Below are 15,070 nucleotides of genomic sequence, written 5' to 3' on the forward strand. Positions count from 1 at the left end.
TTTCTCAAAGGTTCTTCTTGTATGAGCGTGACAACTACAGAATCCACATCGTCTGAAGACTTGATGAGGTTAAAATCTCACTCCATCATACGTTCAGAAATGCCAATATGTACTGTTATGAATACTTCTTTTGACAAATTCTCTATAATAAATTTCCACAAACCAAAGGAAGATACAGATTGTTTAACGTCAACAAATTATGTCACAAGCGATGACAAATTGGAAGAAATAAATCAAATTGACGAAGCTATGTGTTTCATTGATGATACAATTCGTAAAATTATACCAGACTCTGTAGAAACAAATTATAGTACTGCTGACAATTTGACATATATGAACTCAACTGATAACGTGAATAAAGATAATTCTAAAGTCTCAAAAGTTTATGATGAATATAAATCTGTAGAAGATGAAACAACAAGCGATATGAATCACGATAATGATAAAAAATATGATCAAAAATTTGAGTCGATTTACGTTGCGTCAGAAACACCCCGAAGTCGAACAAACATGGATATATTGCGTGAAATCAAAGAAAACACATTCGAAACTGATGCGTCCATATTCCGTAAAAATAAAATAGAACCGACCCCCGCGTACTTTTTCTTTGCGCGAAGGAGATGCTTCAGAGAATTCGACCACATGAAGAGAAGCAAAAAATGTACGAATTTGGTCAAATATAAAAATTTGATCGAAGAACCCAAGCTTCAAAGGCCTCTGAGCAAATGCATGTTGCTAGGAAAATTATCAACAGTCAAAATTTCCAAACAAGTAAAAGCTGACGACTTGTCCAAATGTGATAAAGCATCAGGACATGAAATAAGTAATTCAATTCTCAAAAAACATGAATCTGTTAGCGTACTGTTGGGAAATAAAGAATTTAAACATGCATCTATTCAAGACACAGTTAGTGTTGCCGAATATAGCGATGTTGTAGAAAAAATATTACTATCCCTATTCGAAAATCATAATCCACAGTCCACAGGAAGCCACGAATATGTAAAAACATACGTCAATAAAATCGTCGAAGAGTTGTATGATGTTAAACTGCACCATTCTGATATTAACCCAATTAAAACTTTGTTCAGATGTTTACTGGAATTTTGGTTAAAACATAACACCAAAGGGGCCTTCAAAAATGTTACCAAAGGTAATAAATCCATTGGTCCAAGCGGTCCTAACTCACATAGTCATATTGGAGTGGATAAAGAAATATCCAGTATTCGTATAAGTCTGACATCAAGAGGTACACAATACCAACTTGCGTATGGAATCAGACCGCCTCAACATAGAAAAGGTAGCGAAACTAGCAAATTAGTCGGTAAACCTCCTAAAGTAAAAAGAGAAAAATTAAAACCACCTTGTCACAGTCCGAGGAGAGACACAGAAAGTTTTGAGAAAGAACGCAGAATACAAGAATTAGAAAGGCTTTTAAAGAATACAGTTTACCTATGTGAAAACGTACGAAGTCTTGAAAGCAAAGAGAAAGATGTAAGAATTACCAAAACCCTATTGGATAACATCGGGATGTTGTCAGCAAAATCCAACCTTTACACTAGTGATGACATGAATGAGTCTAGTTCATCTGCTGAAATACCTAGAATACAAGAAACCATCAATCATCTCATCAGTGACACAGAAATGCCGCCTGACGTTGCTAAAGATTTCTTAAATGCGTATCTCGGAGTTCTAGATGACACAAGTAAAAGTATAACTGAAAACAGTACCTCTCATTCTGGAGACACTGTAGGAAAACCATCTGAACTGGATTGTGATGTTCAAACCGAGGCTGTTCAAAAGAAAATGTCTAAAAGTATTTTGACAGACTATTCAAATAAGGCTTATATGGCCAAAGATAAAAGGGTTATAGATCCAGGTCAACAGTATTTGAAAGATATACTCGATAAAGTTACAACAATATTCTCTAAAATTAATTCGGATCGCGGACCTACGGACAACGATACGAAAGCAAAAGCACAAAGCAAACCTAAAGATGAGTTGGGTAGATCTGTCAAAGACTATCTGGAAACAAATTTGGTGCGTGAAGATTACGACAGCAATTCAGTTATAATAGATTTATCTAAATATAATCTCGAGCACATATCCATGTTCAATGATCCAGTCGCAAAAGGTGTTATGTCCATAACGATTAAATTGAAAGAAAAGCCCCAAAATCATGGAGAAGCACAAAGAACGCACTTGAATTTGAAATTTTCGGATGAAACATTCCAAACAACACAGCAATCAGCAGAATCCAAGACATGGATGAATCTATCTAGTTGTTCTTCTAGTAGAATATTTGAAACCAGAAAGAAAACTTGCAAACACGATATTTTAGATTTTAATTGCAAAAATCAGTTGAAACCTTACTTGAGCACCTGTGATATAGGATCCAAGTCTATTTGCGGCACAGCCCCTGAGAGCGAGAATTCCATAGACTTGTCGTTCAAAAGCAGCAAGTTCTACCAACATTATAAACGGGAAGAGAAAAAGAATGACGATCCTCAGTCATGTTACATCATGTCTTTCCAAAAGAAAAAGATACCGTCAAGTCCGACACAAGTAAAGAAAAGGGTGAGGTTAAAAGAATGCCACGGTCTTATTCTTAATTCACTAACAAATGCGTCTATCAAACAAAAATCCAAGTACCCAGACGAATACGGGATTTTCGAAAGACCCGCACCGAAAATCATTGACGAAAAATTCATTCTTCTATTGTTAGAGAATTTGACGTTCCTGTCTAAAGATATACCAGGACTTCATAAAGAAATAAACAATCTTTACCTAAAACTTAAGAAGAAACATGAAAAGGTTGTTAAGAATTGCATAAATATTCAAGGTCTAAGCTTATTGGGCAAAATATATAACGACGATAATGGTGATATAACCCAAGCCTGCTCTTCAAAAGATATGAAAAGCACAAGAAACATTGCTATAAATACTAATTACGAGTTAAATAAAACTACAGCTCAAACTAACACCAGTGTTTTGAAACTGGATAAAGCAAATACTGCAACAAACACTAGTGATATATTAAAAAATGCAGTTTCAACTAACACTAATGTTCGTGATAATTCGAGTAATAAAGATTTGTGCTCCAAAAAGAATACACGTAACGCCGAAATGGTAACTGAAGCATTCATAATTGAAATCAAATCTCTCAATAAGTTTGGATCACCAAAGAAATCTTTTTTGTTGAACGAAAGCACTAGTTCCACACAAACTATGCATAACAATGCATCGAGCAGAGACGAGTTCGATCTCACTGACCATGCTACTTCTGGCCAGAATTGGCACAGAAAGGCCCAGACAAAAGACTGTGGTGTTACAACAGTAATCAAATGTATTTTGAACAACGCAAGTAATAAACAGAAAAATTTTGTTAACTTAATGACGGATCTAGAAATTTCTGCGCCGATGAAACGTAAAAAAGAACTGTTGCAAGGAGTCAAGCGTGATTTTGTGTCCTGCTATTTGTCCTCTCATTTTAAAGTGGCAACACCGTCGATGCCAAGGAAAGACTTGCGCTTTTATGAATTGAGTCCCAATAATGAAGTGGACTTCGATTTTGGCAGTGATTGTTCAGAGGTTACTAAATGGAGAAGTGAAATTAAATTGTTGTATAAATGCCGAAGTGAACCGTCCTTTACCTCTGGTTAGCATCGAAAATTTGTTGAATCTTATCGATTAATTATGTAGATTATTACTATAGATACATAGAGTAGTATTAATTACCCACTTGCATGTTTAAACACGGATAAAATATAACCATAGATTTGTCAATATCAAACAATATAATTTTTGTGCGACGCACACGCGATTGGATTGGACTAAAAATCTGTGGCTTAAGATTCTTGACGCGGTGATCAAAATTGGAAACTTTCAAACGTCAATTAGACGAGACATTTATAAATCAGTAGCGACGCCCACGTCGTACCAGATAACTTTGTTCGTATAACCCGATCAGACATGCAAGGAGTCTAATAATGTAAAAAGTTGATATAATAATATGGCAAACACTAAATAGAAGCAGTATAATACCGGCTATAATTTTGTAGTTAAAGTGATTTAGTTTTCATATAACTGTCGCTATCATTTTGCGATTCTCTGGCATATAGCGCATGAGTGTTCGATTTGTTAACTTTTATCATTACATATATACAAAACAACAAGCAGGAACTACAATGCCACACACACACATATACATAGATACGTTAAACTAATAATTTCATTCTCTGTATGTACCGGGTGATGAAAATGTACACCCAACTTTCGTATTTATTTAAATAAAACTTACACGTGTGTACAGGGTTATTTATTAAACACCAAAAACCTCGCAGGACCGTAAATATGCTCTTGTCCTGATATCTGACGTTATATATGCACGTATCTGAGCATTTGTCTGCAATATCGGTAGGAACAAGACTCGCATTGAGCTATTGATATTGAACGAATTTATCAAAACTCAATTTAACTTTTGTCATCTGATCGCTTTCTCGATTTCTTCGTAAGACGCTGAGCGTCGGAGCCTAGGATCCGCAGTGTATAAGTTCGTAGATGACGTTTTTATATTTTTTGGCTATGCAGCTCTCTTAAGGGACAAATCCAAGCAGTGCTGGCTTGATGTCGTCAAAGTTAATATGCAATGGTCTGACAGCTAAAGATGCCGAAGACTATCCGAAGTGGAGGAGAAATAGTAGGACAGCGGTACCTGGGCTCCGACGCTCTGTGGCGGGGGAAGAAATCGTACAGATAAGGGAAAATTCCTACCTAGTCCTACGATGTTAATTAGCCCTGTTTTATTTTCCTTCCTGTGTTTCCCTTGCAGTGTTTTTCGATTGTGTTATGGACTCTTCAAATCTTCTTTCTTAATAATTACTACTTTCTGAGTAATAATAAAAAAATCACATCGCTTTACTCGTGGATTGAGTCCAATTTATTAATGCACATTTGGCCTTAACCCTTAAGGGTTAACGTTTGGCAAGGGTTACTTATTGATCTATTTAGCTATGTGAATTATAATAATATTTAAAATTCAAATTTATCTGCTACAGAAGAAAATATATGAAAATAAATCATACAAGTAGTTTTAGTTAGTCAAACTATACCTATATTCTATTCTTCTAGATTTACCTACTTAATATTTTCAATGCTTGTTATTATTTTAATAAGATCTTAATCTTTGTCGTTCATAAAATATACTCATTCGCTTAAGCCTACCTTAGTTGCAGTATGTTTTGTCCCTGTCACACTTCAATAATTGGCATTGAGTGAACGAGACAACACATGTTTCAACCGAAGATAGGTACATGTGAACGTAACACGCTCCCACCCGACAAAATATTTTTTATTGAAATAAGAACTTTATTGCGTCCGCTTAAGGCATAATTAGCATTTACAACAAATTAGCGGACATCTTGCAGTCTGCTCGCTTACAGCTCGCTGTTGTTGTTATTTTGATTATTACAAATCATTAGTCACGAATAAACTAACGAATATTAACACGCACAACATCGTTCTTTCCTTTTCATTACAATTTGCGAGAGTGAGATCGACGATGTTCTATTTCACTCGAGATAACGGAAGTCATGTTGCAAATCATGTCAACCAGCGATTGATTATCTTTTATGAATAGCTTAGACATTAGTAGGTGTTTAGTATGAAATAGTTTCGCAGAGTCTATAGCGTAGTGTGGTAGTTAGTTGTCTGTCTGTTTGGTAGGGCTTGTTAGTCCGAGCTCGGCTCCGCTACGAGGCCCGCAAGCCGGCTTCGTCACCGGCACTCCTGGCGGCAGACTCGCCGGATGGATTATAGGTACAGTGTCTCTCATCTGCTCCGTCGTCCTCCGTTGTTTTGACGTCCGTCGACGGATCAATGCGGATATGTGGCCTATGGAAAACAAGACAGCGGCAACTACGTTGATACAACGGAGCAATGGAGCCGGGCTTAGAGGCTGTGACTAGAGGTGGAAATTACCGAAATTTTCCGTGTTTCGAGAAGCGAAAACTTCCAAAGTTACGGTAATTTTGGAAGTTTTCATAATCGTTTATTTTGTTTACAATAACATCGATGAGGGTTTTAAATGGCATCAAGCGAATGCATTTCAAATATTTGTAAATTTCAAATATTTGTAAATGTTTTAATGTTTGTATTGTTAGTAACATAAAAATACCATAAAAGCTACAGACAATATAATTATATTGTCTGTGTGTCCGTGTTCGGTAAGGCCTATGCATATAAATATTGTTATTGTGAGTAAAAAATATTATTTGAAAACTTCCAAAGTTGCCGGCAATTTTGGAAGTTTTCAGGAAACTTTCCTTGGATTAGGAAATATTCCTGGCAATTTCCACCTCTAGCTGTGACACAGCGAAGTCAGCGCAAAAACGAACCTTAAAGTTTTGAAGATATGGTTTAGATTTACAATGGCATAAAACGGTATGGAGTACCATTGTTTCGACGCTGTACAAGCGGGGAAATGTTGTGATTTTACAACCGTCTGACGTCAACTGGGAACGCTGTTGTTGCCCTTAGTCGCCTCTTACGACGTCTACGAGAGGAAATGTTTCTATTCTAGGGGATAACACGCCACTTTAGAATCACCTCTCTTTTATGGCCGGTGTGTAAGTATTTGCATGGTATATTTGAGTTGAACATTTGTTGGTTTCCTTCATTTCATGCACCACATACGTGTGTAAGTAAAATTACTATTTACTATGTCGGTATCGGTGTAAAATATTCTGTAAGTACTTTGGTGAGTCAGATTTTTTATTAGAATACGACACCCAGTAGAAATATTTTGAAAGTATCTTCCAAAGATAAATACTTTTTTTTTTCGCAACTTCTGGTTTTTGGGATATGTTGTTCAGTATAATTGAGTATGTAGAGATACAAAGATGCCAATATATATGGAGGCAGCTCCATCGACAAGAACTTTCTTAAATGCTTGACGATAATAAGTACTTTAAATTAATCTATAAACACGCGATGGTTTGATGATAATTCTGTGCCAATTGCAGAATCAGGAGGGCCGCTGGAGAATGCGTCGCGCGAACTTGGCCAGGCGCAGCTGTCTGTGCAGCAGCTGCAGCGGCTGCTCGACGCGCTGGAGCTGCAGCAGCAGGTGCACCACGATACTGACGTGAGTCTGTAACTCTATACTGCTCAAAGAAAATACACAAAGTAATGCTGAAATGGAGACACCGTAACTACGCTTAACCCTCCGTCAAAACAAAAGCTAAATATACACACACACACACACATATTTCACACTTAAACATGTATTAAACCTGGCTGTACTCGGATTCCTAGCTAGACTGAGTCACAACCCTTAATACGACCATGAATATCAGAGAAATCTTAATGTTTTTCAGGTGCGTATGTATAGTAAAGTGGAAGTGGACGTCTTGTAATCAAAAATAAATAAAAATCAAGAATTTGTAACTGTAACCAAAGGTATTATTAAAAATGCAATGAAATTATATTGTGGATATTGTAGCTAAGTTCTTGTCTATTGATTAACGCATTTAGTACATAGATACAAATGTAGTGTACTCATGTAAATCATTATATAATGTAAATTATAGTCCTCATATAAATAAACTGTTAATGGGCTTTATGATTCATTTATATAAATGACGTATTCGTCCATTTAGTTTTAAGTCTTGATATAAGACCCACTTCGATCCACGACCTTTCTCCAAGACTTCATTTGTCAATTGACGTCTTGGAGAAAAGGCTACGGTGAAGTTTGTTGCGCTTTCGTTTTGGAAATCGGCGGTAGACTTAGTTTTTTTGACGTCAATAAGTGATTTATATCGTCCCATGTTGAATAAGGTATTGAATTTATTATTGCGTATTAAATCCAATAGATTTTGTACGAAGCGCGCTACGAAAGTCGGGACATGTTGTCTATAGTTTTATTTTGCGTTGCTATGGTTTGCCTGAACAGTAGATTTTTATATTGTGCTATTGTGAAGGCACATGGCAAGGTGCATGGCATGACACTTTTGGCGCGCATTGTCAAAATGATCAAATCCTATATTTTTCTGTAAAGTTCTATCAAAGCATATTTTCTAACACAAAAAAAAACTGTTACCTGAAATAAAATACAAAAAAAAGAACTGAAAATTTATTTATTTATATTTGCAAATGAATATATTATATCTTTCTTTCTTTTCAGTCTTGCTCAATTAAATATTAGGTGTACACCTTCAGTTGCCACTTTTCCTCCCTATTTCTCAGTTAAATTCAAATGCCTGTCCAAATTTAATTACAATGTAATATCTTACGAATTTTCGATCAGGGTCACGTGTCCTGACGCATTTTTTACCACAAAAAGTGCACAACGTCGCTAAAGAAGTTTTCACTTCAAAATATTTATTGTTACATTAAAATTACATTATAGGTGTCGCTAGAGGGCGCCTCGCCGAACGTAAAGAAGGACCGGCGCAAGTTTGGCCTCCGCAAGAAAAAATCCAACAGCAAGTGTGCTTCTGTCGAATTGACGTCACAGCACATTGACCCGTCCACTTCTCATATGGTATGTCGTGTTCACATTTATAATATTAACAGGATGATAATTAAATGTCACTTGTATCTGTTCTATTATTACGTAATTTACCTTTTGATTCTATTAAAGTGTTATTATTACTTGGTTATCTATATTTTTTTACGTTTACGAAATTAGAAAAAAGATAATTGCCAATTTGTCACAACTTAACATTCAATTAATTCATTAAATACCTATTACTTGCTGCGAGTGTCCTAGGCGATAACTTCTATTTTAATATGTCTGTCATAAAAATATGGTTTTAATAATCAATAATATCCCATTGTTCGAAGCTTTGAAAAGCATTTATTTATTTTTTACACGTAATTTAATATAATCTTTTTAGGCTTTATCGGCACTGACGGCGCCACCATCGCCCGGCGGCGGCGCGTCCTCCATACCGACCTCCGCGGCCTCCCTGCCGATCGGTAAGACACTTTATTTGTTAGTGGTTACGGTTCATTTTACAACTTCAATGATGTTAGATCGCAGATAGAACTTATTTTGGCAATTGCTAATGGCAATGTTCTATGTTAGTTCGATGTGGAGCATTATTTCATGTGAGATAAGGTTCATATTAGAATGGAAATGTTCTATGTGAGATCGAGGAGAACCCTAATTTCATATGAGATAAGGTTTATATTAGAATGACAGTATTCTGTGTTATATCAGTTAAAACCTTATTTTGTGTGGAATAAAGTTCTATTTAGAATGTCATTGTTCTATGTTAGAGAACATTGCCGTTTATTGAGCAGTGAATAGATCCACATAAGGAACCTTATTTTGTAACACATAAGGTTCATTTTATGGCAATGTTTCTTGTTACATTGATGCAATTATCGATAATGAATCTTTTTTCGTATGAGATAAGGTTCATTTGTTTTTTTTTTTTTTTTTAATTCTGGGTGTGTATTAGCCGTGAAAGTATTAGATTAAAAACGTGATAAGAGATATCAATCAGTGAGAAATTTATTAATATTATTTATTTTTGTATATTGTGTCTTGCTTTTTAAGTTTAAAACATAATAGAAATATACATCACTATTGCTATCTCTAGATCAAGGCCGATATATATATATATATATATATATATATATATATATATATATATATATATATATATATATATATATATTATGTAGCTCGCGCATAATGTAGTAGAGATGATAAATGTCACGATATAAGTTCACTATTTTCTATAAATGGCTATTAACTTTCTGTATTGTCGTTTTGCGGCAAGAAAATATTAAAAAATATAGCATTAATAATTATTCTGTACATTCGTATTTAATGGATACAAAAATATTCGTAAAAAAAAATGTTATTTAATAAAATGTCCCTTTATGAGAAAATAGTTCTTGTACAGTCGACCGTGTATCAAATTGAAGCATAATCGTTATGCCGCGGTAATAAAGGCGAATTCGCAATGAATTGTTTGTTGATATGCGGTTGACTGTGCTGTGGCCATAGATTGCTGTTTTGATTTTCTAGTAAAAATGAAAACAATCCTGAAATCCGCGTCCCGAGTAACAGTCCAGTGTTGTAACATGAAAAAATGCGACAATATCACCATAACAAGACAATGCCTTGCGTACATAGGTACTTTACACAATCATGTATTTACGTATTGTCTAAAAAAAATGTTTTTGTATACACGGCCTTTTTAATTTGTGTAATAAATGTAAATAAAAGCATTTTGAAAATTATGTCTTTTCAAAGGATTCTACGAAATTGGTAAGTTGTGATTGCATGGCAACACTGAACATTAAAAATGTCACACAGATTAAAAATGCACGGTTGACAGGACAGCGGCATGGCTGGCTAATCGTAGCTTCGCCCGTCAAACTAATGCTTTTTGGGGATGTAAAAAGTATTGTAGAGCTAAAAAGCTATGATCATACACAAAATGACATGTAAGTTTTTTGTTATAATGAGAGGAAAACATACATTTTACACTTTTTTCTCAATTATTTAAGTCTATTTTTTCAGTGACACTTAGTAGAATCATTGATAACACGTAAAAATTAAAAAAAAAAGGTTTAGTAATATTTTATTGTTCTTGCTAAACCTCAAAAAAAAAATTATAAACTAATGTAATATTTCTCGTTTGCCTTCCAGCGTTTCTTTCGACATTTCTGGCCTCTACCTTAGTTCGTAAGACTGTTTTTATTTTTGTTTTCCCCTCTTTTTTCCCCCTATTCAAACACCTATCATAACTTGTACATACGCATCACATGGCCAACGCCATTTTACAATAACATTCTATGTAATTGAAACAATTTTTGAGCATCAGAAGGCGTATTAGGATTTCATCAAAATTAAAAAAATATTTCGTCTTATTCTGCGTTTTAACGACGTAGCTTCAATAGTTTTTTTACCTCATCACAATAATTGATATTATTGTAAAATGGTACGCTTAGATAGTTTCGATTATACAATATGGCAACACCGGAATTCATTACAACATCGGAATGGTAGTGAGACAGTTTATTTATTTATTTGCTTCCAATGTAAAGTATTCATTCGACAATCATTGCAAGATGTTTTGATGTCCACTTTGTAATCTTTTTTCAATAAAAACATTCTATTTAAAAACACAATTATATAATTACTAGCTTTTGCCCGCGCCTACGCCCGCGTGAATTTCTCTGCGAAAGCGGAACAGACATGACAGACATTTTCATACAAACTTTCACCCCCCTTAGTATTTTGGGGGTTGTGTTTTGAAAAAAGTAGCCTATGTTTTAACGGAGGTCTTTAACGACATGTTTACCAAATTTCATCATAATCGGTCCAGCGGTTTAGCCGTGAAAACTGAACAGATAGACAGACTTTCGCATTTATAATATTAGTATGTAGTAAGGATCATTAATTTCTTTGTCAATTTTATCGACATAATTTTATAGTTTGTTACACGGATCATATTCGTGATTCAAAACTTTTTGTGTGCAATTTTTTACTCCATATACATACAAAAATACGTGCTTGTTTGCGTGTTCGCCATCGCACGTGCTTGCAAACATGATATCATTCAGATTGATCTAATTTTTTTTTACTCTCGATCTTCATATTAATTCTAAAAGTTTTTAAAATGTGAATAAAAAATATTAAATACTAGTAATTATATAAAATAATATTTTAGGTTACACACTGAACCGTGTTTCAATATTGATATTATAACATATTATATTCCTTGTCAATCTCAACCTTGACGTTGGCAAAATCATCGTTTTGGCGAACGACGGAGCCATGAAACTTAAAAAAATATATATAATACTAGTTGCACCCCGCGGTGTTCCACGCGGTTTATATTTCGTTGTAATTATTTTAAAAAACTTACGCTTTAATTGTATGCACAGTAGCGCCATCTACTTTATAAATCGCCATTGACTATTAGACTTTTTGACCAAAACCTACGGGAATAGAACTTTCGGGAGAAAAAGGGACCCTATGTGTTAATCCAAGGCATCAGCTACCTCAATACCAAATTTCATAAAAAATGGCCCAGCCGTTTGAGCGTGAAGAAGTAACAAACATACTCACAAACTTTCGCCTTTATAATATTAGTGGGATTTATTTTACTTAAATTGATATAAAATCTGTTTGCTTCTTAAAATGAAAGTAAGATTAAAAAGAAGATAATACTTTTATTGCGATTTCGATAAAGACATCACATGACCTTCGTCTCTTGTCTTATCTATGATAAGAACTGTCTTAGATAAATCTGATCTTCATACTATGACGCATAGCAGTAACAGCTGTTAGCGAAAAATAAAACTTGTTCCATAAGCCATAAAGTTCAAATTTGATTACAAAAAAAAAATACATATCCTGGACCATTGTTTCAATACACTTTTATAAAAGAGGTTTAAATATCGATATATGATCTTTAATGCTATCGTACGAAAGTCTAATCTCCCATAACAAATATATTTCGTCTTGAGTTACCTAATAATTTATTCACAAAAGCAATACTTGCCTTGGCTATTGCAGTGAATATATTATATTGATACGATTCCATACGATTATGTTGTAAGCGATACAGTGTTTTTTATTCTGGATTTTGCTCTTTTAATTGGTGGATTAAAGAACGAAAAATCAAATAACGGCCAGTGTGTAGATGTTTTTTTTTTTATGTTCGATGTTTGAATAAAAAAGTGTTAACTTAAGAAAAACTAATAATTTGTACATATTTATTTTTCGAATTGTTTTTTTTTTCTTCTTTTAAATGTGACTGAAGTGTTGAAGATATAGGATTGGATAATTTGAGAAGATGTCAAGCGATAGCGGTGGATTTATACTGCCTCTAGCGAGAATTGTGTGTCGTTATATATGTGAAACTTTGAGGGAATGCGTACAGAATCATAGAAGTGAGTTTTTCTTTTTTAATCATGTAGTGACTTAATTAAATATATGTCAAAGTTTACGTAGATATGATCAAGTGCCGTATAAAGTAAGATTATAGTGTAATATGTAAATATTTGTTTTTATAAATCAGTAATTGAGATAGCAAATACATATATTTAGCCATTTTATACCTAATATTATTTCGTTGTATATCATATTTTCAAATATGAGATAAACTGATAGTTTAAGATAATAATATAGGTAAAAATGTGGCGTGTAGTTCCGCCCTAGAATAGGGCCACTAACTGCGCTACGCGAGTAAAGCAACAATAGCATTCCCAACGTCAGACAGGCTGGTTTTAAAATCAGAGCCAAATCTTATTTTAAGGTTATCTTTTACGTTGAAGCCGGGCTTCGCGGCGTCACAGCCCCGAACGCGACCGGGAACATGCGGATATTAGAAAGTGAATAATAAAGGCAAAAATAATGCACTAGAAAAAAATGTTGTAGAGAAATTAACATTCCTTTATATTCGAATATATTAAAACAGACGAGAAAACTCTCATTATATTAAAACAGACGAGAAAAAGTGCCTGTGAATGTACGAGGAAGGGACGAGAAAAGGTGCCTAATTTCTGTATAAATGATTTGAATTTGAACAGATGGGAAAATATAAATGGACGAACAATTTTACTTGTGATATAAATAAATATTTTTGCATAAATCATTTCACGGCATATCTACATTTGAAGTCACATCATGAACGCATGGTTTATTGTTACACTTTTTAAATTCAGATTTAAAAAAAATAAATCCTCTTATTCGTAAAAAACTAGAAGCATACAATTTAGGCTAAAATATCTTTGTCACTGTCGCGCTTTACAATATTTTACATCGACTGAACGAGACAAAACATTCTTTAGCTGTAGGTATGCTTTAACTTTTTTTTTATGAAAAAGAGTATGAAACTTTAATACTTGGACCACGTTGCAAAAAATTATACTAAACTTATGGCGGTCTAATGTTAAACCATGGCGGTTTAACATAATACCACTATAATGCTTGTTAAACCGCCATGGTTTAACATAACATTAAACCATTTGTTTCTTTACTTAGCAATGGAGATGATTTAAGAAAAATAATTTGATCACCGTAGTGTATATAATTAGCTATGTTTTATTTTTTTATTACAATGTACTGATAGTTACTAGTGTAAGAATTTAGTTTAGCTTGTTAAAATATGAAATGTATTTCAAAGTAAATAGTGACATTTTGGTCTATTATCTATTGTCGTAAAGCGCAATAAATTGTTGACTTAACAATTTGGTTTATTTGTATTTTATTCTATTTAAAATACATTTAAACATATAACATATAATCAATATTTTAACATTGCAATAATGTTTAAATTAATGAAATATACACTTATGCCGGAATTTCGTATGTCGGCACACTCAGTCCAACCAATGCTTTATCTGCTGGGACAAGACCAAAGGATGAGAAACTTTTAAATCAACAAACTGAGATAGACATTATAGTACCGCTCTTAATATTATATTAATTATTATTGCCCGCAGCTCCGCCTGCGATAGCTTATTTATTTGTTAATTTCATTTTAACATGTTCAAGTAGAACCAAAAGCTTGCATTCTTAAAAACTAGATGTACTATGTTTGACTTTAGGTTATTAACTATATCTATTCCAAATTTCATCGAAATCTGTTTAGCCGCGAAGGCGGAACTTGCGCATTTGTAACGTTAAACTTCACAATAATACAATTTGAAAAAGTACACGCAGACTTAATGCTAATACCGTAATCTAACAGCCAACCTTGGTAAGCATAGATTGTTTAAACCTGGCAACACTTCCAGCATGCGCCGCGGCGCGCCCGCAGTCCCTCCCCGGGGCGGAGGCCCTCGCCGCCGGCAATAACGCCGGCCCGGCCTCCCTCACCAGCCTCACTCCGGACCATCAGCTCAGAGAAGATTTCACTGTGCTGGCTAAAGACTTGGTGGCCAGCTTGAAGACCATAGTCTCCACCTTGGTGAGACTTTTAATAGCTATTTTATTGGTGTAGCGGACGCGAGGAGATATGCTCGACCGCTATAAAGGGAAGATCTTCCCTCCAGACCAGGTGTCTTGCCTGGAGAACCCCTATGCTCCGACAGTGTC

General features: G+C 34.5%; 1 protein-coding gene across 8 annotated transcripts in view; it reads left to right on the forward strand.

Moving 5' to 3' along the window:
• The window catches only part of LOC128679540 (oxysterol-binding protein-related protein 3-like), a 61,039-nt gene that overhangs the window by 22,854 nt on the left and 23,115 nt on the right, over nt 1–15,070 (forward strand). For 4 of the 8 annotated variants that reach the window (XM_053761840.2, XM_053761837.2, XM_053761836.2 and 1 more), the window contains exons 7-12: nt 11–3,655; nt 7,020–7,141; nt 8,408–8,542; nt 8,898–8,979; nt 10,670–10,705; nt 14,770–14,942. In XM_053761840.2, coding sequence (XP_053617815.1) covers nt 11–3,655; nt 7,020–7,141; nt 8,408–8,542; nt 8,898–8,979; nt 10,670–10,705; nt 14,770–14,942 — 4,193 coding nt within the window. Of the gene's footprint in view, nt 1–10; nt 3,656–5,721; nt 5,815–7,019; nt 7,142–8,407; nt 8,543–8,897; nt 8,980–10,669; nt 10,706–14,769; nt 14,943–15,070 lie in introns of all 8 variants that reach the window. The other 4 variants (XM_053761841.2, XM_053761839.2, XM_053761843.2 and 1 more) reach the window with 4 other exon arrangements.

The sequence above is a fragment of the Plodia interpunctella genome, chromosome 22 (genome assembly GCF_027563975.2).
Source record: "Plodia interpunctella isolate USDA-ARS_2022_Savannah chromosome 22, ilPloInte3.2, whole genome shotgun sequence".
In the NCBI taxonomy this organism is placed as follows: Eukaryota; Metazoa; Arthropoda; class Insecta; order Lepidoptera; family Pyralidae; genus Plodia; species Plodia interpunctella.